At 49.9% G+C, this 27,024-nt stretch overlaps 1 protein-coding gene across 8 annotated transcripts in view; it reads right to left on the reverse strand.

Moving 5' to 3' along the window:
* Positions 1–10,360: 10,360 nt before the first annotated feature.
* Positions 10,361–27,024, reverse strand: part of MGAT1 (alpha-1,3-mannosyl-glycoprotein 2-beta-N-acetylglucosaminyltransferase) — a 30,110-nt gene continuing 13,446 nt past the window's right edge. For 4 of the 8 annotated variants that reach the window (XM_075578106.1, XM_075578103.1, XM_075578102.1 and 1 more), the window contains exons 2-3: positions 14,073–15,385; positions 10,361–12,034 (exon numbers count right to left, since the gene is read on the reverse strand). In XM_075578106.1, coding sequence (XP_075434221.1) covers positions 11,282–12,034; positions 14,073–14,666 — 1,347 coding nt within the window. In that variant the 5' untranslated portion in view covers positions 14,667–15,385 and the 3' untranslated portion in view covers positions 10,361–11,281. Of the gene's footprint in view, positions 12,035–14,072; positions 15,420–16,526; positions 16,763–27,024 lie in introns of those variants that run through there. The other 4 variants (XM_075578099.1, XM_075578100.1, XM_075578101.1 and 1 more) reach the window with 4 other exon arrangements.

Below are 27,024 nucleotides of genomic sequence, written 5' to 3' on the forward strand. Positions count from 1 at the left end.
ACATTAAAGCACCTCTATATACGCTTACATTGCAGCTATCTATATCCACACACTGTCGGCCCCCTCTGTGTACACACACACTGCAGCTACACACACACTGCAGCTACGCACACACTGCAGCTACACACACACACACACTGCAGCTACACACTAAATAGACAGAAGCTACAAAAACACTGCAGACAGCCATTTACTTTGCAGCCACACAAACACGCTCTCCCTCCTCAACTCAAAACGGAGCTCTGTTCAAAGAGGGAGGGGGAGGAGTTACTGCCTACTGCTGCTTCCTGGCCAATCCCCTGCCCTGTCTCAGAGCTGTTCTGACAAAAGGAAAAGCTGATTGGCTGGAAATAAACACATTGCAAGCTGCAAAAATTCCGGGCATTACTGAATGAATTTTAACCAATCGGAGAGCAGGGATTTCAATAATGCCCAGAATTTTACAGCTTTAGCCTATAATATTGCTTAACATATTCAAAATAAATAGATACCAGATACTGTAGGGCAGTGTTTCCCACTTAAATTTAGTTGTGGCACCCTTTAATATTTTGTTCAACAAAATGGAACCCCTTAAATATTTTTAGCGTAGCACATGAAAAAAAAAAAATGAAATCTGCCGCAGGCGAAATTTTTTCTTGGTTCAAGATCAAATACCTTTAAATTGAAAGTTACATTTTTCCAGGGGAAAGCAAGTACAGGCATACCCCGCATTAACGTACGCAATGGGACCGGAGCATGTATGTAAAGCGAAAATGTACTTAAAGTGAAGCACTGCCTTTTCCCCACTTATCGATGCATGTACTGTGCTGCAATCGTCATACACGTGCATAACTGATGTAAATAACGCATGTGTAACAGTCTCTATAGTCTCTCCGCTTGCGCACAGCTTCGGTACAGGTAGGGAGCCGGTATTGCTGTTCAGGATGTGCTGACAGGCGCATGCGAGAGCTGCCGTTTGCCTATTGAGCGATATGTCCTTACTCGCGAGTGTACTTAAAGTGAGTGTCCTTAAACCGGGGTATGCCTGTACACGTTTTGCCCTCTTCATGTCCCATAAATAAATGCAGCCATCCTGTATACGTGCCCGTCAGGGAAAAAATGATAAGGTTTTACTCTGACTTATATGATAATTATAGCATCAGATGCTTTGTTTATTATTATGGTGTGGGGAGGAAGGGAGCCCGCAGTGGTGTTGGGGGAGGAAGGGAGCATGCAGTGGTGTAGGGGGGAAGGGAGCCCGCAGTGGTGTTGGGGGAGGAAGGGAGCATGCAGTGGTGTAGGGGGGAAGGGAGCCCGCAGTGGTGTTGGGGGAGGAAGGGAGCATGCAGTGGTGTAGGGAGCCCGCAGTGGTGTTGGTGTCTCCGTCCCTCCTGGCGCCATGCGCGCGTGCGGAATTTTAGTTGGCTGACGTTAGTCAGCCTTTCTATAGAAGGGCTGCGCGCGCGCGCGCGCACGGCAGGGAGAGGGGAGCCGACAGACAGCGGCGAAGATGAGGAGAATCATCTTTTCGCGCAGGTACCTACGCTCAAATGTATGTGTGTGTGTGTGTGTGTGTGTGCGCGTGTTTGTATGGATGTGTGTGTGTCAATGATTGCAGAAATAAAAAAAAAAATATTTATTAAACTTTGTTTTATCTTTAAAAAATCTTTTAGGACTTCCTTTCACTCACACAACCCATGCACACACACACACACTCACACACATATACATTACCTGCAGCTCCCGGCACTATATACAGAAAAAGTATGCCGCATGGCCGCATGCTGTACATAACAGCCCTTAGCCAGCTGCTCTCGCAGCATCTTCCCCGACCGAGCAGCGAGCAGCGAGCAGCGAGCAGAGCCGGGGCTTCCCGCATGAGCCTCAGTGGAGGGAATAGTCTGTCTCCCTGTGGCTGCTCGCCCTCTCCACAGCCGCTGTGGGGGGAGGTGGAGGAGAGCCATGGTGGGACCCCTGGGAGTGCTCCGTGGAATCCCATTTGGGAAACGCTGCTGTAGGGAGTGTCCTTTGTTCAATTTTCTTTGCTATCTAGCAGTTATATTTAAGTAATAATCCCAGAAGAACGGGGCATTACTGGCCAATAATGCCCTGGCTGGAAGAGTTGAAGGCCCGAGGCGAAGCCCTGTTCTGAGGGGATTATTACTATTATAGGCTAAATGTAGGCTTTTGTTTAATTTTTCATAAAAAAAAGATACATTTTTGTAGTCATTGATTTTTATCAGTGTATATACCCGTGTAGGAAAAAGTAGTAAAGTAGAAGATGAGAGGGCTGAGGGGTGGGAGAGAGAGGTTTAGGGGGGAAGAGAGGTGAAGGAGGGGGAGAAGAGAGGTGAAGGGGGGGAAGAGAAGTGAAGGAGGGAGGAAGAGAGAAGTGGTGGTGGTAGGGGGGGAGAGAGGTGAGGGGTAAGGGGGAGGGGTAAGAGGGTGGTGAGTGGGAGGAAGAGGGAGGTGAGGGGGAAGAGGGAGGTGAAGGGGGGAAGAGAGAGGTGAGGGGGGGAAAGAGAAGTGAAGGAGGGAGGAAGAGAGAAGTGGTGGTGGTAGGGGGGAGAGAGGTGAGGGGTAAGAGGGTGGTGAGTGGGAGGAAGAGGGAGGTGAGGGGGGGGGAAGAGGGAGGTGAGGGGGGGGAAGAGGGAGTTGTGGGGGGGAAGAGGGAGTTGTGGGGGGGAAGAGGGAGTTGTGGGGGGGAAGAGGGAGATGAAGGGGGGAAGAGGGAGATGAGGGGGGGAAGCGGGAGGCGAGGGGGGGGGAAGCGGGAGGCGAGGGGGGGGAAGAGGGAGGCGAGGGGGGGGGAAGAGGGAGGCGAGGGGGGGGAAGAGGGAGGCGAGGGAGGGAAGAGGGAGGCGAGGGGGGGAAGAGGGAGGCGAGGGGGGGAAGAGGGAGGCGAGGGGGGGAAGAGGGAGGTGAGGGGGGGGGAGAAGAGGGAGGTGAGGGTGGGGAAAGAGGGAGGTGAGGGGGGGGGGAAGAGGGAGGTGAGGGGGGGAAAGAGGGAGGTGAGGGGGGGAAGAGGGAGGTGAGGGGGGGGAAGAGGGAGGTGAGGGGGGGGAAGAGGGAGGTGAGGGGGGGAAGAGGGAGGTGAGGGGGGGGAAGAGAGGTGAGGGGGGAGGTAGGTGAGGGGGGAGGTAGGTGAGGGGGGAGAGAGAGAGGTGAGGTGGGAGAGAGAGAGGTGTGGGGGAGAGAGGTGAGGGGAGAAAAGAGAGGTGAGAAAAGGGGTGAGGGGGAGAATTGGGGGGAATGGAGGGGGAGAGGTGGGTGGAGGGAGAGAAGTGGGGGGACTGTGATATTAACTATAACTAAATATAAAGAAATACAAATTACCTTACAGTAGCACAGGCAATAGATGTGGTGAGAAATATTACTTTGTTGCAAGCAACAAAATTACCAGATGGGACACTGCAGCTTCTGACAGCATTATCTGCTGTGAGAGAGGGGGAGAGAGGGGGGAGAGGCTGCTTGTGCTGCGTGTTCAGTGTGATCAGTGAGGAGAGCAGAGGTGCTGCAGTTAAGATTTAAACTTGCCGTTTTTTTCTCAGCGCGAGCCCCTGCTTTTTCTGCTTTGAGGTGAGTTGGCAAGTTGTCAAAAATTCCGGCCATTATTCATTCAGTAATTCTGACCAATCAGAGAGCAGGGATTTCAGTAATGCCCTGAATTTTACTGCTTTAGCCTATAATAAGAATTATAGACTAAAGCAGTAAAATTCAGGGCATTATTGAAAACCCTGCTCTCTGATTGGTTAAAATTCCGGGCATTATCCAATCGGTAATGCCCGGAATCTAGCAGCTTGCAAAGTGCAGTTTCCAATGGATTTATTTCCAGTCAATCATCTTTCAGAACAGCTGAGACAGGGCAGGGGATTGGTTTGCTTGAAGTAAAAGCTCTGAGACAGGGCAGGGGATTGGTCAGGACGTATCAGCCCCGGGTTGACTGACAGATTTTCTGAGCAGATTCAGTTGATTGGGGGAGGGGGGAGATGGTGTCTGCAAAGAAGTAAGTGGCTGTCTGCAGTTTCTTTGTGGCTGCAGTTTGTGTGGGAGTGTGTGCTGTTGTGTTGTATATCTGTGTAGAAGTGCTGTGTGTGTATAGAGCTCCAGTGTGTCAGTAGCAGTGTTTATGGGTGTAACATGTGTGTAGCAGCATGTTTGTGTATGTGTGTAGAGGTGCTGTATTGTGTGTTGAGGTGCTGTGTATAGAGGTGCAGTGTTGTGTGTGTAGAGGTGCTGTGTTGTGTGTAGAGGTGCAGGGTTGTGTGTGTGGGGTGTGTGTAGAGGTGCTGTGTTGTGTATAGAGGTGCAGTGGTGTGTGTGGGGTGTGTGTAGAGGTGCTGTTTTGTGCTGTTATGTGTAGAGGTGGGGGGGGGGAGTGCAAAGTTTAGTAAGTGGCTGCATTTTTGATTGTGTGTGTGTGTGTTGTGCTGCTGTATGTGTAGCAGTAGTTTGTGTGTGTATAGAGCTCCAGTGTGTGTGTGTGTGTGTGTCAGTGTCAGCAGCAGTGTTTATGGGTGTAGCATGTGTGTGTAGAGCTGCTGTGTTGTGTGGGTAAAGATGCTGTGTTGTGTGTGTAGAGGTGCTGTGTTGTGTGTGTAGAGGTGCTGTGTTGTGAGTGTAGAGGAGGTGCTGTGTTGTGAGTGTAGAGGTGCTGTGTTGTGTGTCTAGAGCTCCAGTGTGTGTGTAGGGGTGTTGTGAGTGTAGAGGAGGTGCTGTGTTGTGTGTGTTTGGTGTGCTTGTGTGTGTAGAGGTGCTATGTTGTGTGTGGTGTGTTGTTATTGTGTGTGTGTGTGTGTGTGTAGCAGCAGTTTGTGTGTGTTGAGCTGCTGTGTGTACACAGAGGGGGCGGCAGTGTGTGGATATAGATATCTGCAGTGTAAGAGTATATAGAGGTGGTTTCATGTATTTACCATTTTATTTTAATTAAAAAAATCTATTTAACTATACAAAAGTTTCTATTATTTATGAAAAGGGTCTACATTTAGCCTATAATAGTAATAATCCCCGAAGAACAGGGCATTACTGGCCAATAATGCCCTGGCTGGGTTAAAGTCCCTCGGCTTCGTCTCGGGCCTTCAACTCTTCCAGCCAGGGCATTATTGGCCAGTAATGCCCTGTTCTGAGGGGATTATTACTTAGTGTAGAATCTACATGTATGTATGTATGATATATATATATATATATATATATATATAAGAACACAGGGGAACGGCAGCTGTCAGAGGATTGGACACCCACCTTCTCTGTCAATTTAGGTCTAGTCACCAAATAGTTTATTGACCCACATCCCTGTTGACCAACTTGTCAGCACCCTCCCACCAAACTCAGTCATGTGCCCTGGTCAAGCTGTTGGCAGCCCTGGCTCTTCCTGCAGCCAAAATAAAGAAATATATTTTTACCAGAATGCCCAGACATTCTTATACAATTACACACTGTATGCCAGAAACTTCTCAGTCAGAATTTGAATGTTTTAAACTATGCTTTAAGCTTTAATGTTCAACTGTTAATGTTTTTATATCTTGAAGTTCAGACTATCACCCAGTCATGTACAAAGTTGGATCAACCTGTATAGTTGTACCATGTAACGACATGGGCAGTAATCCAATGAAATGTAAATGTGTCATGTAATGTACAGTAATATAATGATGTATAATGTAAAGTTCATTATCATTTGCCTCTGTATTTACCAGGAATCAATTGCAAAACTATAGTGCCACAAAAAGGGAGCTAGATCACAACCGGGGTATTACACACCTGTAAGGCCTGGTCCCCCCTGGCTGCTGCAGCGCTCGCTATGGCGGGCGCTGCAGGGGCAAGAGCCACCCCTCAAATGGGGCCAGGCCTGCTGTGAGTGGCGGCCGCCACGCTGCATGGCTAGTTTTTCAGACATACATTAAAATTGTGATTAGAACTAGTGATGGAGCGCTAGGCCACGCCCCCCCCCCCGACGGTTCAGCCAATGAGGGCGAACCTGTTGGGTGACATGGCTGCGCCCCAGTCACTCCCCCGTCTTTTCCCCCGGGGAACTCTGCGCCCGAAGCCTGGCAGGCGTGCATGCAGCGCAGGCACTGGAGCTGTAGCCTAAGCCTGACATCAATAGTGGGGAGGCTACTTGAAGGTATAGTATTATTAGTAATAGTCAGCATGGATTTATGACGGATAGGTCGTGCCAAACTAATCTTGTAAGTACCTTTGAGGAGGTAAGTAGGAATTTAGACCAGGGTAATGCAGTTGATGTGGTCTACTTAGATTTTGTAAAAGCTTTTGATACAGTGCCACACACGAGGTTAGTGTACGAAATAAAGGTACAGGTAGTCCTCGTTATCCAACGTTTCACTTTACAACGAATGGCATATCCAACGCTTTACAATGCAACCCTAAGGGCCATTTTTCGACGCCGGAATGCGTTAGCCAAAACCTGAATGCGTTATCCAACGCTCGCCAGCCACTGATTAACATGGGACTCGCTTTACAACGGTTTCACTAGCCAACGCTGCATCCAGAACGGATTCCCTTGGATAACTGAGGACTGCCTGTAAACATATTTGCACTTGGATTATACATTTTCATTCGTGTGATACAAAAAAAAAAGCTGTGTGTGCTGTGCACGCGCATAGTAAGTGAAACTTCTTTGACTTTTGTCACAGAAATTGACTTATAACGCGCGTGCTCGGCACACGTGTCAGTCAGTGTATGTGTCAGTCAGTCAGTGAGTATGTACGTGTGTAAGTCAGAGAGTATGTATGTGTGTCAGTCAGACAGTATGTATGTGTGTTTGGGTATGTATGTGTGTCAGTCAGAGAGTATGTATGTGTGTTTGGGTATGTATGTGTGTCTGTCAGAGAGTATGTATGTGTGTCAGTGTGTGTATGTGTGTCAGTCAGTGTGTGTATGTGTCAGTCAGTGTGTGCATGTGTGTCAGTCAGTGTGTGCATGTGTGTCAGTCAGTGTGTGCATGTGTGTCAGTCAGTGTGTGCATGTGTGTCAGTCAGTGTGTGCATGTGTCAGTCAGCGTGTGCATATGTGTCAGTCAGTGTGTGCATGTGTGTCAGTCAGTGTGTGCATGTGTGTCAGTCAGTGTGTGCATGTGTCAGTCAATGTGTGTGTGTGTGTGTGTGTGTGTATGTGTCAGTCAGTGTGTGTGTGTATGTGTCAGTCAATGTGTGTGTGTGTGTGTCAGTCAGTGTGTGAGTGTGTGTCAGTCAGTATGTCTCTCTCTGTGTTGTGTGAATGTCTCTCTGTGTCGGTCAGTGTGTGTATGTGTGTCAGTGTGCGTGTGTATCAGTCAGTGTGTGTGTGTGTGTGTCAGTCAGTGTGTGCATGTGTGTCAGTCAGTGACTATGTACGTGTGTAAGTCAGAGAGTATGTATGTGTGTCAGTCAGAGAGTATGTATGTATGTTTGGGTATGTATGTGTGTCAGTCAGAGAGTATGTATGTGTGTCAGTCAGAGAGTATGTATGTGTGTTTGGGTATGTATGTGTGTCAGTCAGAGAGTATGTATGTGTGTTTGGGTATGTATGTGTGTCTGTCAGAGAGTATGTATGTGTGTCAGTGTGTGTATGTGTGTCAGTCAGTGTGTGTATGTGTCAGTCAGTGTGTGCATGTGTGTCAGTCAGTGTGTGCATGTGTGTCAGTCAGTGTGTGCATGTGTGTCAGTCAGTGTGTGCATGTGTGTCAGTCAGTGTGTGCATGTGTGAGTGTGTCAGTCAATGTGTGTGTGTGTGTGTGTGTATGTGTCAGTCAGTGTGTGTGTGTATGTGTCAGTCAATGTGTGTGTGTGTGTGTGTGTCAGTCAGTGTGTGAGTGTGTGTCAGTCAGTATGTCTCTCTCTGTGTTGTGTGAATGTCTCTCTGTGTCGGTCAGTGTGTGTATGTGTGTCAGTGTGCGTGTGTATCAGTCAGTGTGTGTGTGTGTGTGTGTGTGTCAGTCAGTGTGTGCATGTGTGTCAGTCAGTGTGTGCATGTGTGTCAGTCAGTGTGTGCATGTGTGTCAGTCAGTGTGTGCATGTGTGTCAGTCAGTGTTTGCATTTGTGTCAGTCAGTGTGTGTGTGTGTGTGTCAGTCAATGTGTGTGTGTGTGTGTGTGTGTGTGTCAGTGTGTGTCTCTCTCTCTCTGTGTTGTGTGAATGTCTCTCTGTGTCGGTCAGTGTGTGTATGTGTGTCAGTCAGTGAGTGTATGTGTGTCAGTCAGTGTGCGTGCGTGCGTGCGTATGTGTGTCAGTCAGTGTGCGTATGTGTGTCAGTCAGTGTGCGTGCGTATCAGTCAGTGTGTGTGTGTATGTGTGTCAGTCAGTGTGTGTGTATGTGTGTCAGTCAGTGTGTGTGTGTATGTGTGTCAGTCAGTGTGTGTGTCAGCCAGTGTGTGTGTGTATCAGTCAGTGTGTGTGTGTGTATGTGTGTCAGTCAGTGTGTGTGTGTGTCTGTCAGTGTATGTGTGTCTCTTTCTGTGTCCTGCCCCCTCTCTCCTGACTCCCCCGACCCCAGGCAGGCAGAGCTGCGGACCCGCGGCGGCTCTGTCTGAGTCTCTCCTCCCCCCCACCGCCAGGGAGACGCGGCCGGGCAGATACCGTGATTAAGAGCCCCCCCTCCGGCAGTGCTGCGCGGGCAGAGGCGATGGAGGCAGTGTTGGCGGGGGAAGGGGGGCAGCGCGTCATCGTCAGCGGGAGCTGGCTTCGAGGGGAGCGCTGCAGCGATCCCCTTCTGATGGTGCTGTGGGGAACGCAGCGCACTCAACCCCCCCCCCCCACCTCCCCCATTAAGGGAGCAGGAGCCGTTCCATGCCTCGGCCGGGGGAGGTCTGCAGGGAGTGGCGGCGATTACATTTTGAGAGGGGAGCGGCGCCGCCGCCGCATGTCAGCAGGTGGGGGGAGCAGTGCTCGTTAGGAGCTGCGGCGGCGAGTGAATGTTGAGCGGGTGGGGGGGAGCGTGTAAGCGACCGTTTGGGGGGGAACAAAGTTGGTTAGGAGCGGCGCCGGCGGCCTGGCCTCAACTGCCAGCACTTTGACGTCACATCCGTTTCATTTTCTATCCCCACAATCCATTAGGAATGAGGTGCCACTAAAGAAGTTTCACTTCAAAAGTAACATACTGTAGCAACACCAAAAACAAAAAACCCGAAATACACGGGTCAGGAATTACAGTGGAGATGTCGGTGCTATGGTAGAGAAATGTACAGGCATACCCCGCTTTATGGACACTCACTTTAAGTACACTCGCGAGTAAGTACACATCGCCCAATAGGCAAACGGCAGCTCACGCATGCGCCTGTCAGCACGTCCTGAACAGCAATACCGGCTCCCTACCTGTACCAAAGCTGTGCGCAAGCGGGGAGACTATAGAGCCTGTTACAAATGCGTTATTTACATCAGTTATGCACGTATATGACGATTGCAGTACAGTACATGCATCGATAAGTGGGGAAAAGGGAGTGCTTCACTTTAAGTACATTTTCGCTTTACATACATGCTCCGGTCCCATTGCGTACGTTAATGCGGGGTATGCCTGTATTAGGATACCTCATTACATAACAAATTGCCATGAAAGTAGATATAATGCTACAATGTATTAAATATAGCTTAATGAGAAGTGAACCCTTTACACCAACACTTCGTCCTGCATTTAACGTTATCAAAAGTCTGCATGAGTTTATATTTATCTGTGTTCTGAAATTTCCTTTGAGAATCATTACTTTCATGTTCGTCATATTAACGGGTGTTGCCGAAGTCTGGTCCCACAGGTGTATGTTTTTTTTCTGATTGATGGTGATTGATGCGTGTTTTTTTTTCTTCGTTTGTCCTATTTCACCCATATAAAAATCACCATTAGGGCACAGTGTGCATGTCATCAAGTATACAACATTGGCTGAGGAACAGGTGAAGTAGTCTAGAACTTTATACTCCTGATGTGTTTTTGGTATAGATATCTTTTCTATAGTTATAATGTGCGTGCAGGTCTCATCTTTTGTGTTGAAAGGAAATATGCCACCATCTTGTGAGCTGACAAGGAGCTCCTCAGTTAATGTCCCTACCCTTCTTCCAATGATGCTCTGCATTAGTTACATTATGCCCTTCTTCCCATGATGCTCAAGAGCTCTAGGGAATGATGCCCTTTATCCGACAATGCTCTGCAGTTATGAGGTCATAGACACCTCTAGGACAGTATATGCAGAATTTTGTGCCTCTAGTAGTGTATATATGAAGCCACACATCTCAAGGCTGTATATATAGAGCCACAGAACTCTAGAACTGTGTATACAGAGCCCAACCCACCTCTGGGACTGTAATATACAAACCCATGTAACTAGGACTGCATATGAAGACAGACATCACTAAGACTATACACACAGAGCCAGGACACCTCTAGGACTAGACACAGACTCTTGTAGCTATAAAGGTCACTTTATTGAGGTGATGTCACAGAAAAGGGAGGAGTCTAGAGAAGCCACAGCCCTTGCACACAAGTATTACAATTGACCAGGGAGGTCTGTTCCTTGATGCACAACACGTCTTTTGACTGCTCCTGCTCTGTCTCTCAAGACTGAAGCTACTTTTTCGGTCTCTACATCCAAGCAGCACTTTCCCTTTCTCTCTAGTTTAATTCTGCTGTCTTGTTGTCTCTAGTTATTGTGTACTGCGTACGATGTCTCTCTCAGTTTAAACTTGAACATGAAATGTGTTATTAGAAAGCACATTGTGGTCTGTTTCTCTAGACCTCTTCTAGAGATGCCTTATTAGACCCCATCTGCAAATGTCTCTCTAGATGTCTCTAAGTCCAGTACAGTTACCCTTTTTTCTCTCATTACACCCTAAATGGAAGTCTCTTTCCCTCCAGTCCTCACATATAGACCCATTATTAGTTATCACCTGCACAGCAATCGCTCACTCTAGACCTCACCTACAGACCTTTCATTAGATCCCACTAAGTATATCACTGTAGAAGTCTCAGTTTAGACTTTTGCTACAGCTGTCTCTAGAGTCTATACCACACACGGACATCTCTCGCCCTCACCAATAGACCTATCAAACATCACATGGGAGTTACCCTCTCAGTTCAGACATCTATAGAACTTTTATTAGCCCGCACCTGGACATCTCTCTCATTAAGTTTTTCTCTCTCAGTTCAGATCTCACTTAGACACCACGCATTAGACCCCACCTGGAAGACACTCTCCCTCTAGAAGTCGTTCACTCCAGACTTCACCTAGTCTTATCATTAGACCTCACCTAGACATCTCTGGTGCTCTCTCCTCCACAGCAAACCCCGCATCCCTCTGTCCCCCACTTCTGGTGGGCAGATAACTTTAAGTCCAAGAGGGATCATACCCTGTCCAGTCCCCAGGGGGAGCTAGATACACCCTTCTCCCTTTGTGGGTGAAGGACACAACCCCCATGTAGGCTGCTCGGGCCACCCCAGACTTCAGGTCCTCCATCACACCAAAGGCTCTGGCCAAAGCCTTGAAGGTGTCCCTGGTGGTGTACTCCACCCTCACCGTCCTGCCCCCGAGAACGTGCCCCCGTAGCACCTCCTCCACCCGGGCTCTGGGGGCTCCGTACACCTGTCCAATGAACCAGGGGTCATAGATCTCCTTCAGGAGGTATGAGATGTTAGTCTTGGTGAAGGCGACCGGGTCCTGGTTGAGTTTGATAAACCTCAGGTGCTGGTCAAAGAACTGCCCCTGGCTTACCCCCTTCCTACCGAAGGTTCTCGTTCGCGGCAACTCTGGCCTCACACAAGCCCTCCCCCGCCTCTGCTCTGGGCGCCTGGCCCAGTCATCCCAAAAGGCAGGGGGCCACTTGGGCTCCAGCTCTTCCCACAGCTCCCGGAGGAGCAGCCAGCCCAGGCCCGGGAAGAAGTCTGAGCGGTGGAGTAGGAAGCTAGCCCCACCCTCCACTAGGGCCTCCTTGCCATTGTCATTCCAGGCCGAGGCGCACCACAAGGTAGGATCTTGATGAAGGAGGGTAAGGGAAGCCTGGAAATACTCGTAGAAGTCCGGTGCCACCTCTAGGTCATCTTCCACCACAATGGCTGAGTTGTATCCCATAGTCATGAAGATCTAGGGGAAGAGGAGGAAGAAGGGGGTAAATAGAGGGGGAGGAGAGAGAGAGGGACGAAGGGTGGAGAGAGGGAAAGGGGGAAAGAGAGGAGAGGCAGGGGGAAGAGAGGAGAGGCAGGGGGGAAGAGAGGAGACAGGGGGGGGGAGACGGGAGGCAGTGGGGAGAGGGGGGAGCGAGGAGAGGGGGGGGGGAGAGGAGACAGAGGTAGAGAAGAGGGGGAGGAGGACGGAGTGGGGTTAGTTGAAGGAGAGACAGGGGGAAGAGGGAGGAAGCGAGGTAGGGGGAGAGAGGGAGGTAGAGAAAAGGGGGGGGAAGCGAGGTGAGGGAGAAGAGAGGGGGGAGAGAGGAGAGGGAGGGGGAGAGGGGAGGGAGGCGGGAGAGGAGAGGGAGGCGACAGGAGAGGGAGGGGGAAAGAGGGGAGTGGGAAAGAGGAGAGGAAGGTGAGAGAGAAGAGAGGGGGAGTGGAAGGAGAATGGAGAGGGAGCGAGGAGAGGTAGGGGGAGCAGAGAGGAAGAGGAGAGGGGAAAGAGGAGAGGGTGGGGGAGAGAGGAGAGGGGAGAGTGAGGAGTGGGACCGGGAGAGCAAGGAGAGGTGGGGGGGAGAGGGAGGTAGAGAAGAGAGGGGAGGCGAGGTAGGGGAGAGGAAGGAAGGAGGGGGAACGAGGAGAGGGAGGTAGAGAAGAGGGGGTAGAGAAGAGGGAGGGGGAAGCAAGGAGAGGGAGGTAGAGAAGAGGAGACAGGGAGAGAGGCAAGGGGGAAGAGGGAGGTAGATGAGAGGGAGGGGGGAGGAGAGGGGAGCGAGGAGAGGCGTGGGGGGGAGCGAGGAGAGGCGTGGGGGGGAGCGAGGAGAGGCGTGGGGGGAGAGAGGAGAGGCGTGGGGGGGGAGAGAGGAGAGGCATGGGGGAGAGAGAGGAGAGGCGTGGGGGAGAGAGGAGGATTGGAAGAGAGAAGCGGGAGCGAGAAGACGCAAGGGGTAGAGAGGGGAGGAAGGGGGGAGGAGAGGTGCAGAGGGAGGGGGAGGAGAGGTGCAGAGGGAGGGGCAGAGAAGAGGACGGGGGAGAGGACGACGAGAGGGTGGAGGGGAGAGGAGAGGATGAGTGGAGGGAGGGGGGAGAGAGGAGAGGTGAGGGAAGAGAGGGAGGGTGAGAGAAAGGGGGAGAAGATGAGGGGGAGGAGGATAGAGGAGAGGGAGGTGGGAGAGAGGAGAAGAGGAGAGGGAGGTGGGAGAGAGGAGAAGAGGAGAGGGAGGTGGGAGAGAGAAGAGGAGAGGGAGGTGGGAGAGAGAAGAGGAAGGGGGGAGAGAAGAGCAGAGAGAGGGGGGAGAGGAAGAGAGGAGGAGAGGGAAGGATGAGAGAGGGGAAGAGAATGAAGGGGGAAATAGAGGGGGAATAGAAAAGAGGGGGGAGAGAGGAGAGAAGGTGAGGGATGGGGAGAAGAGGGATGGGGAGAAGGGGGGTAGAAGGAACAAAAAGGATGGGGGGAGAGGAAGGAACAAGAGGAATGGGGGAGAGGAAGGAACGAGAGGGAGGGGGGGTGGAAGGAACGAGAGGGAGGGGGGAGGAAGGAACGAGAGGGAGGGGGGAGAGGAAGGAACGAGAGGGAGGGGGGAGAGGAAGGAACGAGAGGGAGGGGGGAGAGGAAGGAACAAGATGGAGGGGGGAGAGAGGAGAGGGGAGAGAGTAGGGGATGACCTATCTGCTCATTACTTTCTTACAACTTCTCTCTACGCATAATATTGTCAACGTTTTAATACCCCAAGCGGCTCTTCCCGCACCCTTCGTACCTTGCCCTATACACCCCAAAATATTTCTGCCCCTTTCATTGCCTTGTTACACTCTCTCTATTCACCTCACGTTGCTGCCCTCCACCATCTCTCAATACCCCTATACACAAAAACATTTTTTCCCACTACTGATTGTGTCACTGCCTTAATACCCATCCCTATACACTACTAACCTTTTATATAGCTTCCTATAATCTACTGCCCAACTATATTAATACACCAAAATGCTTTGTATCTCTCCCTCCCCCAACCTACCTGATTAAGTGCCCATTTGTAATGGCGGGAGATCTTATAGTATCCCTGAAACTTCCTGTGCTCGGGAGGAACAGGCACCTCAGAGAGGTCGGGTTGGCGTATATGAGTCACAGCAGATCCGTACGAGTCAATGACCCTCCCTGTCTCCTCGTGGCCACAGTCCTGGCTCACCACGATAGGGAAGGTTTCCAATGAGGGCCGGTACTTCAGCAATGAGTCCAGACACCTCCTCACTGAGGGCCGGTCACACGCTATCACCAGGATGGGAATGGTGACCTGGAGGGGAATGGACCCAGTGGGGGATGGAGAGGTGGACGAGACATTGGCGAGCCGGGGGAGAGAAGGGGGCGCGCGGGTCTCGCGTCGAGGAGGGGGTCGGCGGTTGAGGAGGCCGCTGTAGTGGTGGATCTGCTGAAGTAGCCCTCTTTGTTTCTCCAGCTCGGCCTCAGCGTCTTCGGCCAGTCGTATCACCCGAGCTGTTAGGTCAGAGGGGTTTGGGCCCCGGGGTCGACTCATGAGATAGAGGAGGAGGAGGGCATTCCATGAGACAAAAAGGACCACCCCCCAGGCCACCACGCTGACCTTGCGCGGCATCCCACCCGGGGGGGGGGCCCGATCCAGATTTTGGGAGGAAGAATGAGGTTAGAGGGTCTCACTAGGCCTAGTCTTGATTGGCACGGCAATAGTGAAGCGCCAGGAAGAAGGCCAAATTCTACGTTCACTTCCTGATTAAACAAGGCCAACAGCTGCCTAAATCCGGATTAAGTAATGCTCAGATCTAATTAGGCTAAATCCCGATCAGGATAAATCTAGTTCTTGCTGAACCTGGATTAAATTAGGCTCATGAGTAAGCAGGCCAAATTCAAATAAAGTCAATTTCCATATCCTACTAAATCCAGATCAGGTTAGGGAAAGTGCTAACTAAGTTGGCAAGATTTCGATTGGTGCAGCTCTGATTAGGCCTAGAGCAAAGGACGCAAAGATCCATATTATTCGGCCCAGGATTAAACTACGCCCCCATCACAGAAAACTTGGCCCATTCCTTGGCAAATCCCTAATATATTATTAACTAGGGTAGATTCAGATTGGTGCATCACCAATAAGGCCCCAGATTTAACAAGGCCCAGATAAACTAATTCTACATCCTAGATCCAGATGTTATACTGCCCAGATCTTCTCCAAATAAAACTCTGGATTACACTCCAGTTTGATTCCAGACCCAGGATGGACACAAAAATGGATTCAGCTCCTCTCAGGCCCAGCGTCAAATTGATCCGCCTTCTTCTGACCAGACAAACTTCACGTCCATCCACCTGAGGAGAGGGACAGGGGGTCACCAGAGCAGTCCTACAAAGAGTATTTAAAAAACAATAATGGCTATAGGGACATCTTCTCTCTTCCCTCTATCCCCTTCGCTGCGCTACTCTCACCCTTTTCATTTGGAGCTGTAGTTGAGCCACATTCCCAACCCTACTTCAAAAACTAATACCCGGTAATAGGGAAACCCTCTCTGTCTTACTCAACCATAATCCTTCACTCTCTCCCCTTGGGAAGTCCAAAAACCCCATTAAATCCCTGACTTTTTATAAATTCACCTATACTCTGCTCCATTTAACAACCCTCATCCCCATCTGCGCCCACTCCCTCATGCCACCCTCACCCCTTCTTCCCCATCTCTACTCATTTCACTCTTCCCCTCACACTCCCCTCTCTTTCTATCCTCACTTTTAGTGCACTATATTTTTTCTCCTCTCATAAAAGCCATCACTTTTCCTGACCTCACAGATTAGAGGCAGTCTCTTCTAATTAGGGATAATGAGTTATAAATACCAAACAAGAGATTAACACAATGACAGCTCTGCAGGAGAGACAGAGGGGAACAAGAGAAAGAGAGCTCGGGACAGGGGGAGACATGAGAGAGAGACACGAGAGAGACACGAGAGAGAGAGAGACACAAGAGAGAGAGACACAAGAGAGAGAGACACGAGAGAGAGAGACACAAGAGAGAGACACAAGAGAGAGACACAAGAGAGAGACACAGACACGAGAGAGAGAGACAGAACAGAGACAGAGCGCGGGACAGGGGGATTCGAGAGAGCGCGGGGGGACTCGAGAGCGGGGAAAGACTCCAGAAGGGGGGGGGAAGAGACTCGAGAGACCGCGGGGGGACGGGACTCGAGAGACAGCGGGGGTGGGGACTCGAGAGACAAAGGGGGGGGGGGACTCGAGAGACAAAGGGGGGGGGGGACTCGAGAGACAACGGGGGGGGGACTCGAGAGACAAAGGGGGGGGGGACTCGAGAGACAACGGGGGGGGGGACTCGAGACACAGCGGGGGGACTCGAGAGCAGAGAGGGACTCGAGAGAGAGTGGGGGGGGACTTGAGAGAGAGAGTGGGGGAATGGGAAATGAGAGAAAACGGATTGTTAGGGTAGTATATATTGGTTTTTCTGACCTGGCTGTCTCAGAGTAACTCCTGAACTCTGAGCTGTTTACTTTCTACACCTTCTATAAGCAGGTTTCTCGCTGAAAAAACTTTCCCAACAAACTTTGTCTCACCTTGTCACTCTGGATGTCTACCCTTCCTGTTATTTCTCTCTGACTGTTTCTCTCCCTCCTTCCTGCAGTTGGTCTCTCAGGAAGTCAGCTGAGAGAGTGTTAAATTACAGGAGAGAGAGGGTGTGAGAGACAGCCCTATGGGGAGGAGTCTCTCACTAACCACTCAGAGATAGACACATGGGGGGAAAAAAGCCATAGCATGTAAGTGCAATACCTGCAGAGTGCATGTATATTTATATTTTATGTGTATACACACACACACATACGTATGAATTAATGTATGTATGTATTGTGTGTGTGTGTATATATATATATATATATATATATATATATATATATATATATATATATATATATATATATATATATATATATATATATATATATATATATATATATATATATATATATATATATATATATATATAGCAAATGGAAATATAACTGTATGCTCAGTTATATTTCCATTTGCTATATGCTTTGCTGTGGAGGGTTTTTGTCACTTTTTTTACTCACCATAACTTAACTAAGTATACTGTATATATATATATATATATATATATATATATATATATATATATATATATATATATATATCTATATCTATATCTATATATTATGTACATATATATATATATATATATATATATATATATACATACATACACGTGTGTGTGTGTGTGTACGTGTACGCGTGTGCGTATATGTGCGTGTGCATATATATCAAATGAAAATATCACTTGTGAGCAAATTCACATTATCACCTTGCTAGGTGCATGAATGAATGAATAGGCACAGACACTCCATACACCATCACGAAGAAGGAAGATACTGCTCACCTGTGGGACGTCACTCCTCACAGCCAGATCATTCCATAAATGATTTAAAAAGCAAAATCCTCAATGGAATGTCTAAAAGCACGCAAGAACGGAAAACATTTGATGAAATTGCACTACTACATAGATGGGCAACATTTGAAATATATTTACTATTTGCATCCATAAGGATGTACAATATTTCTTTATTTTTTTTTTTTTTTTTTAAATATATATATATATATATATCAGAAAATTTATTAAATTAGGTAGCCCATTTTGTGGTGCAATTCACAGACGAGTATAACAACTGTCTGGTGTAACCCCCCATATATATCCATCTACCAAGCGGTTTAGGATGTTGAAGGGTGTATACTTAAAAACATTTTTACATTAATTAACTACACCTTGAACTGTCTCTGGAAATTACTATGTATATTGATCAAAGTTTAGTTGGGACTTTGTCTCTCAATATGGATATGATTCTCTCTCAAATACTATCTCCGCCTAATTCTTTCAAGTAATAATGTAATTATATATGGATTTTATTATATTATATATGCAGTTCAACACACTTTAAATCAGTGACAAGCACTTTTCACCTGAGTGGGGGCGTTCCAAACACTTAGCATCATTATGCTGTGTATATATACTACAGGACCTCCCTCTCTCAAGTTATCCCTTTGAAAAAGTTGGCCGTGACTGACGAAACGCGTCAGGGAGCGTCATTACGTCAGACGCACTGACATTGAAGTCAATACGAAGCGCTGGAGCGGACCTATCCAAGCGCAGGTGCTACAGAGATTTCATCACACGGAACTGATTTCTTGGACTTTTAACAGCACACCAGCCCTGGAAACCTGCGGGGACGTTGATCCTTCACCAACGCAGCCTGGGACTGTCCCAAAGAGCTTGCAGTTTGAACCGGATGGTGGTGATTATTTTCACAAATGCTTGAATATATTGTACTTTTGTAAGTGCATTTTTTACCCCCCCTCTCCCCCCCTTCCCCTCATTAAATACTATTTTACGCTATGGGCGTGCGCTTTCTCCTTTTCTTTTCCTTCTAGATACCCTGTGGACATGGGTTGTTCACATTGAGAGCTGCCGGAGACCCTGCATACCAGTATCCATCACAACTATTGGAACATTTTGAGGACTGGTTTTTTCTTTCCTGTTTGCTCTTTTATTCTATTATGTCCATCATATGTTGTTTTATTATTGTTATGTGCCCACTTCAATATCTGTAAGGGTTTATAATAATCGCATATGTCATTTAGGGTTACTCCCATATTAGTACATATTGATTGGGATTCACTAGAACTATTATATCCACATTGGTTCACTTCTATTAGAGGCGCAGCTTTTTTTCTTTTTTGCTTGATATATATATATATATATATATATATACATACATACACGTGTGTGTGTGTGTGTACGTTTACGTGTACGCGTGTGCGTATATGTGCGTGTGCATATATATCAAATGAAAATATCACTTGTGAGCAAATTCACATTATCACCTTGCTAGGTGCATGAATGAATGAATAGGCACAGACACTCCATACACCATCACGAAGAAGGAAGATACTGCTCACCTGTGGGACGTCACTCCTCACAGCCAGATCATTCCACAAATGATTTAAAAAGCAAAATCCTCAATGGAATGTCTAAAAGCACCCAAGAACGGAAAACATTTGAGCTCAGAATGATAAGACTCTTTGACACCAAAACCAAAGGACTTAATGTGGACATGGGTTTACTCACACCCTATCAAAATAGTTTGTAATTGTCCTGCTTGCCTCTATTCTTATCCACATTTTCTCTCCCCCCCCCCACAGCTTCCCTCCCCCTCCACACCTTTCCTTGTCACCCTCCCCTGGCTTCAAACACTTTTAACACCCTACCTTATCTACAGTACATATCTGATTTTTTTGTTTTCTCTCTCTACACTGTTTTAGCCATAGATTCCTGTGTATATCAGTATTGCTTGACTCAGTGGTTCCCAATCTGTGCGCTGCGGCGCCCTGATGCGCCGTGGCTTGCCTAGAGGGGCGCCGCGATCAGAGCCGCCAGCAGCGGGGAACAAGGGGTACGCAGCCGGGCCCCCTTTTTTATTAAAAAAAAAAACTGCTGCACCCGGCGCCGCGTCTCCCTGTTGGCAGCGCGGGAAGTAAGTTGGGTTAGCTTCCGGCGTGAGAGGGAGGCCCGGCGCGCGCTGGAGAAGCAGCATCGGGAGACAGATGTCTCCCAGCAGCACCGCCACCTCCCCCCGGGCCAAAACCGCCACCCCCCCCCCCCCGGGCCAAAACCGCCACCCCCCGGGCCAAAACCGCCACCCCCCCGGCAGCCTCGGGGCACCATCACCCCCCTCCCCGCAGCCAACCGGCCGTCTCGCCACCCCCACCCCTATCTTACATCGGTGGCACAGGCCCCCGCAGCACTGACCCCCCCCCCGCCCCGTACAGGGACCGGGCCGTTCAGCCCCCCCCACGCTGCCGCCATCCCATGCAGCACATGGCCGTCCCACTCCACCTCCACAGCACTGGGCTGTCCCGCCAACCCCCCCCCCCCCCCACCAGCATTGCCCCCCCTCCACAAGCATCGGCCCCCTGCCCCCCACGCAAGTTACCGACCTGACCATCATCCCCAAGGTAAATATATATGTATTGGGGTAATTTTTATATGTATTGGGGGTGTTGGGGTAATTTTTATATGTATTGGGGGTGTGTGTGTATATATATATATAAAGGTGGATTTTTTTGTATGCATTTGGGGGGAGGGGGGGCACACACAAACACACACCAATAGCCCCGATCCATGCCCCCAGCTCCTGCTTGCAAAATTAGGCAGGACGCCCTGCGCTCATGCTTTGAGTCACTCAAGCATGAGGGTGGTCAGCGCCAGCGTGGACGCAGCCTAAGGCTAAGGCTAAGGTCCCGTTGCACGCGTCCGCACGGCTGGCTTGTTTGCCAGCGGCGCGTGCAACTCGCTGTACCGCGATCTGCGGTCTACAGGATACTTTTCTCGGAGCGGGGGGGCGTGGCTAAACGGGTCGGGGGGGGGGTGCGGCCATGACGCGAGGGGGCGGAGCGGGAGGTGGGCGGGAGTGGGAGGATTGACAGGGAGGGGGGGCGTGGCTTGAGCGGAGGGACCCGCTACTCTTCCCCCCCCTCCCTCCACGGGCTGCCACGGGCTGCAGGTAAGTAAAAAAAACACACACACGCAGGCACTCATACACACACACACACACACACACACACACACACACACACACACACACACACACACACACACACACACACACACACACACACACACGCACTCATACATACATACATACATACATACATACACACACACACACACACACACACAGACAGAGACAGGCACGCACGCACTCATACACACACACACAGACAGAGACAGGCACGCACACAGACAGGCACACACATACACACACATACACACACACACACACACAGGCAGGCACGCACGCACTCAGACACACACAGATAGGCACTCACGCTGCTTTCACTCCACACTCCTCCCTGCTCCCCGAAGCCTCTCCTCCCCATTGGCTCACAGCCACACCACGTGACGCGTCAACGCTAGGAAACACCATTCTGTTGTGTCTCCTAGCGGCTGACGCGCCACAGCGTGTAGTAAGCTGTGCAGCCAGGGGGGACCGGGACCGGCTCGCGAGGATTCCCCTGCTGGTGGGGAACTCGCTACATTGCCGCCCGCGCCAACGAGCGCAGCGGGTCCCAGGCCTAAGACATGTGAATGTGCTCACAAGTGATATATATATATATACATATATACATTCACATATATACTTATTAAGGTTATGGTGGGTAAAAAAAGTGACAAAACCCCCCCACAGTAAAGCATAAAGCAAATGTAAATATTCCTGTATGTTCATTTGCATGTCTTAGACAGGTCTGCAACCCTGTCTTTCACCATTATCATAGAGGAAGGAACAGAGGGCACAGCGGATTTTGCAAATTCAAACTCATTTATTGAGTCAACACTCCTCTCTATTTCCCCATTATCACCCAGCACACAGCACTTCCACTGCAGCAAGGGATTCTGGGAAATGACATGCAAATGAGAACACAGTGCCACCTTTTATCTCAAGCTCACATTACATGAACCCTTAGCCCAGTGGTTCCCAAACTTTTTCGGTTCAAGGCTCCCCAAAGCGATCAGGATTTTCCCGCGGCGCCCAAAGTAAAAACAAATGTGTATATACATACCTAACAGTTGCAGTGCACAGTTGGTGTCTCTCTCAGACACTAACACACTCAATCTCTCTCTCTCTGATCTCACTCTCTCTCTCAGACCTCATTCTCTCTCTCAGACCTCACTCTCTCTCTCTCTCTCTCTCTCTCAGACCTCACTCTCTCTGTCAGACCTCACTCTCTCTGTCAGACCTCACTCTCTCTCTCAGACCCCACTCTCTCTCTCTCAGACCTCACTCTCTCTCTCTCAGACCTCACTCTCTCTCTCTCAGACCTCACTCTCTCTCTCTCAGACCTCACTCTCTCTCTCTCAGACCCCACTCTCTCTCTCAGACCTCTCTCTCTCTCAAACGTCTCTCTCTCTCTCTCTCTCTCTCTCTCTCAGACCTCACACTCTCAGACCTCACACTCTCAGACCTCACACTCTCAGACCTCACACTCTCAGACCTCACACTCTCAGACCTCACACTCTCAGACCTCACACTCTCAGACCTCACACTCTCAGACCTCACACTCTCAGACCTCACACTCTCAGACCTCACACTCTCAGACCTCACACTCTCAGACCTCACACTCTCAGACCTCACACTCTCAGACCTCACACTCTCAGACCTCACACTCTCAGACCTCACACTCTCAGACCTCACACTCTCAGACCTCACACTCTCAGACCTCACTCTCAGACCTCACTCTCAGACCTCACTCTCTCTCTCTCTCAGACCTCACTCTCTCTCTCTCTCTCAGACCTCACTCTCTCTCTCAGACCTCACTCTCTCTCTCAGACCTCACTCTCTCTCTCAGACCTCACTCTCTCTCTCAGACCTCACTCTCTCTCTCAGACCTCACTCTCTCTCTCAGACCTCACTCTCTCTCTCTCTCTCTCTCTCTCTCAGACCTCTCTCTCTCTCTCAGACCTCTCTCCCAGACCTCTCTCTCTCTCAGACCTCTCTCTCTAAGACCTCTCTCTCTCTCAGACCTCTCTCCCAGACCTCTCTCTCTCTCTCTCTCTCTCAGACCTCTCTCTCTCTCTCTCTCTCTCAGACCTCTCTCTCTCTCTCAGACCTCTCTCTCTCTCTCAGACCTCTCTCTCTCTCTCAGACCTCTCTCTCTCTCTCAGACCTCTCTCTCTCTCTCAGACCTCTCTCTCTCTCAGACCTCTCTCAGACCTCACTCACTCTCTGACCTCACTCTCTCAGACCTCACTCTCTCACCTCCCTCCCGCTGCACTCCCTCTCCACTCACCTCCCTCCCGCTCCACTCACCTCCCTCCCGCTCCACTCACTCCCGCTCCACTCACCTCCCTCCCGCTCCACTCCCTCCCGTTCCACTCACCTCCCTCCCAGGCGCGGGGACAGGCAGTGGGCAGGGCAGCCTGCCGGTGCCCTGCGGCACCTAAGATGGCGGCGGACGGAAGGACCCCCGTCCTCCCTCGCGGACTAAGTAACATGGCGGCGGCCGGAAGGAGAGGTGACGTGTATGTGTGTGTGTGTGTGTGTGTGTGTGACACTGTGTGTGTGTGACACTGTGTGACACTGTGTGTGTGTGTGTTACACTGTGTGTGTGTGTGTGTGTGTGTGTGTGGGACACAGTGTGTGTGCCCCCCCCCTCCTGTCCACTCTCCTCCCCCTCCTGTCCACTCTCCTCCCCCTCCTGTCCACTGTCACCCCCCTCCTGTCCACTCTCCCCCCCTCCTGTCCACTCTCCCCCCCTTCTGTCCACTCTCCTCCCCCTCCTGTCCACTGTCACCCCCCTCCTGTCCACTCCCCCCCCTCCTGTCCACTCCCCCCCCCTCCTGTCCACTCTCCCCCCCCCTCCTGTCCACTCTCCCCCCCTCCTGTCCACCCCTCCTGTCCACTGTCCCCCGCCCCCCCCTCATGGCCACTGCCCCCCCTCATGTCCACTGCCCGCCCTCCTGTCCACTACCCCCCCTCCTGTCCACTACCCCCCCCTCCTGTCCACTACCCCCCCCCTCCTGTCCACTACCCCCCCCTCCTGTCCACTACTCCCCCCTCCTGTCCACTGTCCCCTCCTGTCCACGGTCCCTGTCCACTGTCTCCGTCCCTCCCCTCCTCCTGTCCACTGTCCCTCCCCCCACCTTTTCCTAGCAGCAAATTTAACTCACGGGCAACGCCGGGTCTCTCAGCTAGTTAATTATACATTATATGTATGGAATTGGTTGTTGCACATATTATAATTCACTTTGCTGATTGTGTATTAGGAATTTGTAATAGTTTTTGGTTTGGTGCTGATCTCTTTTTAGTATTGTATTGTATGTCTTTATTTATATAGCGCCATTAATGTACATAGCGCTTCACAGTGGTAATACATGTGGTAATCAAATAAATAACAGATAGTATAAATAACAGGTCATGGGAATAAATGCTACAGGCATAAAAGTAACATTAAGGAAGAAAAGTCCCTGCTCCGGGGAGCTTACAGTCTAATTGGTAGGTAGGGAGAACGTACAGAGACAGTAGGAGGGAATTCTGGTAAGTGCGTCTGCAGGGGCCCAAGCTTTACGTAACATGTGTCCAGTATTATCCCCATGCTATTCATACGCTTCTTTAAGCAAGTGTGTCTTAAGGTGGGTCTTAAAGGTGGATAGAGAGGGGGCTAGTTGGATACTGAGGGGAAAGGCATTCCTGAGGTGTGGGGCAGTCAGTAAAAAAGATTTAAGGCGGGAGAGGGCTTTAGATACAAAGGGGGTAGAAAGAAGACATCCTTGAGAAGAACGCAAGAGTCTGGATGGTGCATAACGAGACATTAGGGCTGAGATGTAAGGAGGGGCAGAAGTGTGTAAAGCTTTAAAAGTGAGGAGAAGAATGGAGTGTGTAATGCGGGATTTTTATCGGAAGCCAGGAGAGGGATTTCATGAGGGGAGATGCTGAGACAGATCTAGGAAAGAGTAGAGTGGTTCTGGCAGCAGCGTTTAGGATAGATTGTAGGGGAGACAGGTGAGAGGCAGGAAGGCCGGACAGCAGGAGGTTACAGTAATCAAAACGGAAGAGAATGAGGGCCTGAGTCAGAGTTTTAGAAGTCGAGCAACAGAGGAAAAGTCGTATCTTTGGTATATTGCGGAGGAAAAAGCGACAGGATTTAGATATGTTTTGAATGTGAGGGGCGAATGTGAGAGGAGTCGAGTGTGACCCCTATGCAGCGTGCTTGGGCTACTGGGTGAATGATCGTAGTTCCAACAGTAATGTGGAAGGAGGTAGAAGGGCCAGGTTTGGGAGGAAGTATGAGGAGCTCTGTTTTTGCCATGTTGAGTTTAAGGAAGCGGAGGGCCATCAAGGATGATATAGCAGAGAGACATTCAGAAACCTTTGGTTTGTACAGCAGGTGTAAGGTCGGGTGTTGAAAAGTACATTTGTGTGTCGTCAGCATAGACGTGATATTTAAACCCAAAAGATGTTATTAGGTCACCTAGAGAGAGTGTGTACAGAGAAAAGAGAAGAGGTCCCAGTACAGAGCCCTGGGGTACCCCCACAGAGAGATCAATAGAGGAGTAGGAGGTGTTAGCAGAAGAGACACTGAAAGTACGATAGGAGAGGTAGGATGAGATCCAGGATAGAGCTTTGTTCCGGATAACAAGCATATAGAAAATGTGAAGGAGAAGAGGGTGGTCCACTGTGTCAAATGCTGCAGAGAGGTCGAGTAATATGAGCAGAGTGTAATGACCTCTGACTTTGGCAGCATGGAGGTCGTCAGTTATTTTAGTGAGGGCTGTTTCCGATGAGTGAGCAGTGCGGAAGCCAGATTGTAGAGGGTCTAGGAGAGAATAGGTGTTGAGAAAGTGGAGCAAGCGAGAGAATACAAGACGTTCAAGGAGTTTAGAGGCAAAAGGCAAGAGGGAGACAGGTCGATAGTTAGAAAGACAGGTAGGGTCAAGCTTGCTGTTTTTGAGTAATGGTATAACTGTTGCATGTTTGAAGGAGGATGGAAAGGTTCCAGAGCAGAGGGAGGAGTTCAAAATGTGTGTGAGCGTAGGGATTATAGTAGGACCAAGAGGTTTTAGGAGATGGGAGGGAATGGGGTCAAGAGAGCAAGTGGTAGAGGGAGAAGAGGCGATCAACAGCGACACATCTTCCTCTGAGACAGTGGAAAAAGAGTCAATGAAGGCAGGAGGAGAGTTAGGAAGAGGTGTAGGATGGGAGGAAGAAACAGAGGGGATGTTCTGACGTATGGATTCCACCTTTTCCTTAAAATAGTCAGCAAAGTCCTGAGCGGAAATGGAGGAAGGAGAGGCAGCTGAGGGTGGTTTGAGTAGTGCATAAAAAACAGAGAACAGTCGGCGTGGGTTAGACTTGTGCATGTTGATTAGTGAAGAAAACTAGGCTTGTTTAGCTTGCGAGAGGGCAGAGTTGAAATAGGATAGCATAAATTTGTAGTGAAGGAAGTCTGCGAGAGTATGAGATTTCCTCCAGAGGCGTTCAGAGGAACGAGTGGAAGAACGCAGCATGCACGTGTGGGAATTTAGCCAGGGTCTAGGGTTAGAAGGGCGAGGGCGGCAGAGAGAAAGCGGGGCATATAGATCAAGAGAGGGGGACAAGGCAGAGTTGTAGTTCCTGACCAGGTTGTCAGGGTCTGTAGCAGAGCTGAGAGGGAGGAGCGTAAAGTGGACTCAAAGTCAGGTAAGTGAATAGAGCGCAGGTTTCTGCAGAACCAGGGGGTAGATGGAGGTGGAGAAGGGGAGAAGCGAGATAGAGAGAATGAGATGAGGTGATGGTCAGAGAGAGGAAAAGGGGAAATGGAGATATCTGAGAGAGAGAAGTTTTTAGTGAAAACCAGGTCTAAGTAGTGGCCATTCTTGTGGGTGCTGGCTGCAGTCCACTGTTGAAGGCCAAAAGAAGAGGTTACAGAGAGAAAGCGGGAAGCCCAAGGGAGAGAGGGGTCATCAATGTGACAATTGAAGTCCCCAAGGAGAAGAACAGGGGAGTCTGAGGAGAGAAAGAAAGAGAGCCAGAATTCAAAGTGAGAGAGAAAGGCAGAAGGGGTATGAGTAGAGGTAGGTGGGCGATAGATGACCGCCACATGGACAGGGAGAGGCGAGAAGATCTGGACAGCGTGAGCCTCAAAGGAGGGAAAAGCAAGAGATGGAGGAATCGGAAAGGTTCGGTAACGGCAGAGAGAGGAGAGCAGGAGCCCCACGCCTCCACCCCTGCCATCAGGGCGCGGAGTGTGGGAGAAAGAAAGGCCACCATAAGAGAGGGCAGCTTCCAGAGCAGAGTCAGACTGAGTGAGCCAGGTCTCAGTTATAGCAAATAGCAGCAGAGAGTGAGAGAGAAAAAAGTAATGCACAGAGAGGAACTTGTTAGAAAGGGAGCGAGCATTCCAA

This window comes from Ascaphus truei, chromosome 20 (assembly GCF_040206685.1).
Source record: "Ascaphus truei isolate aAscTru1 chromosome 20, aAscTru1.hap1, whole genome shotgun sequence".
NCBI lineage: Eukaryota > Metazoa > Chordata > Amphibia > Anura > Ascaphidae > Ascaphus > Ascaphus truei.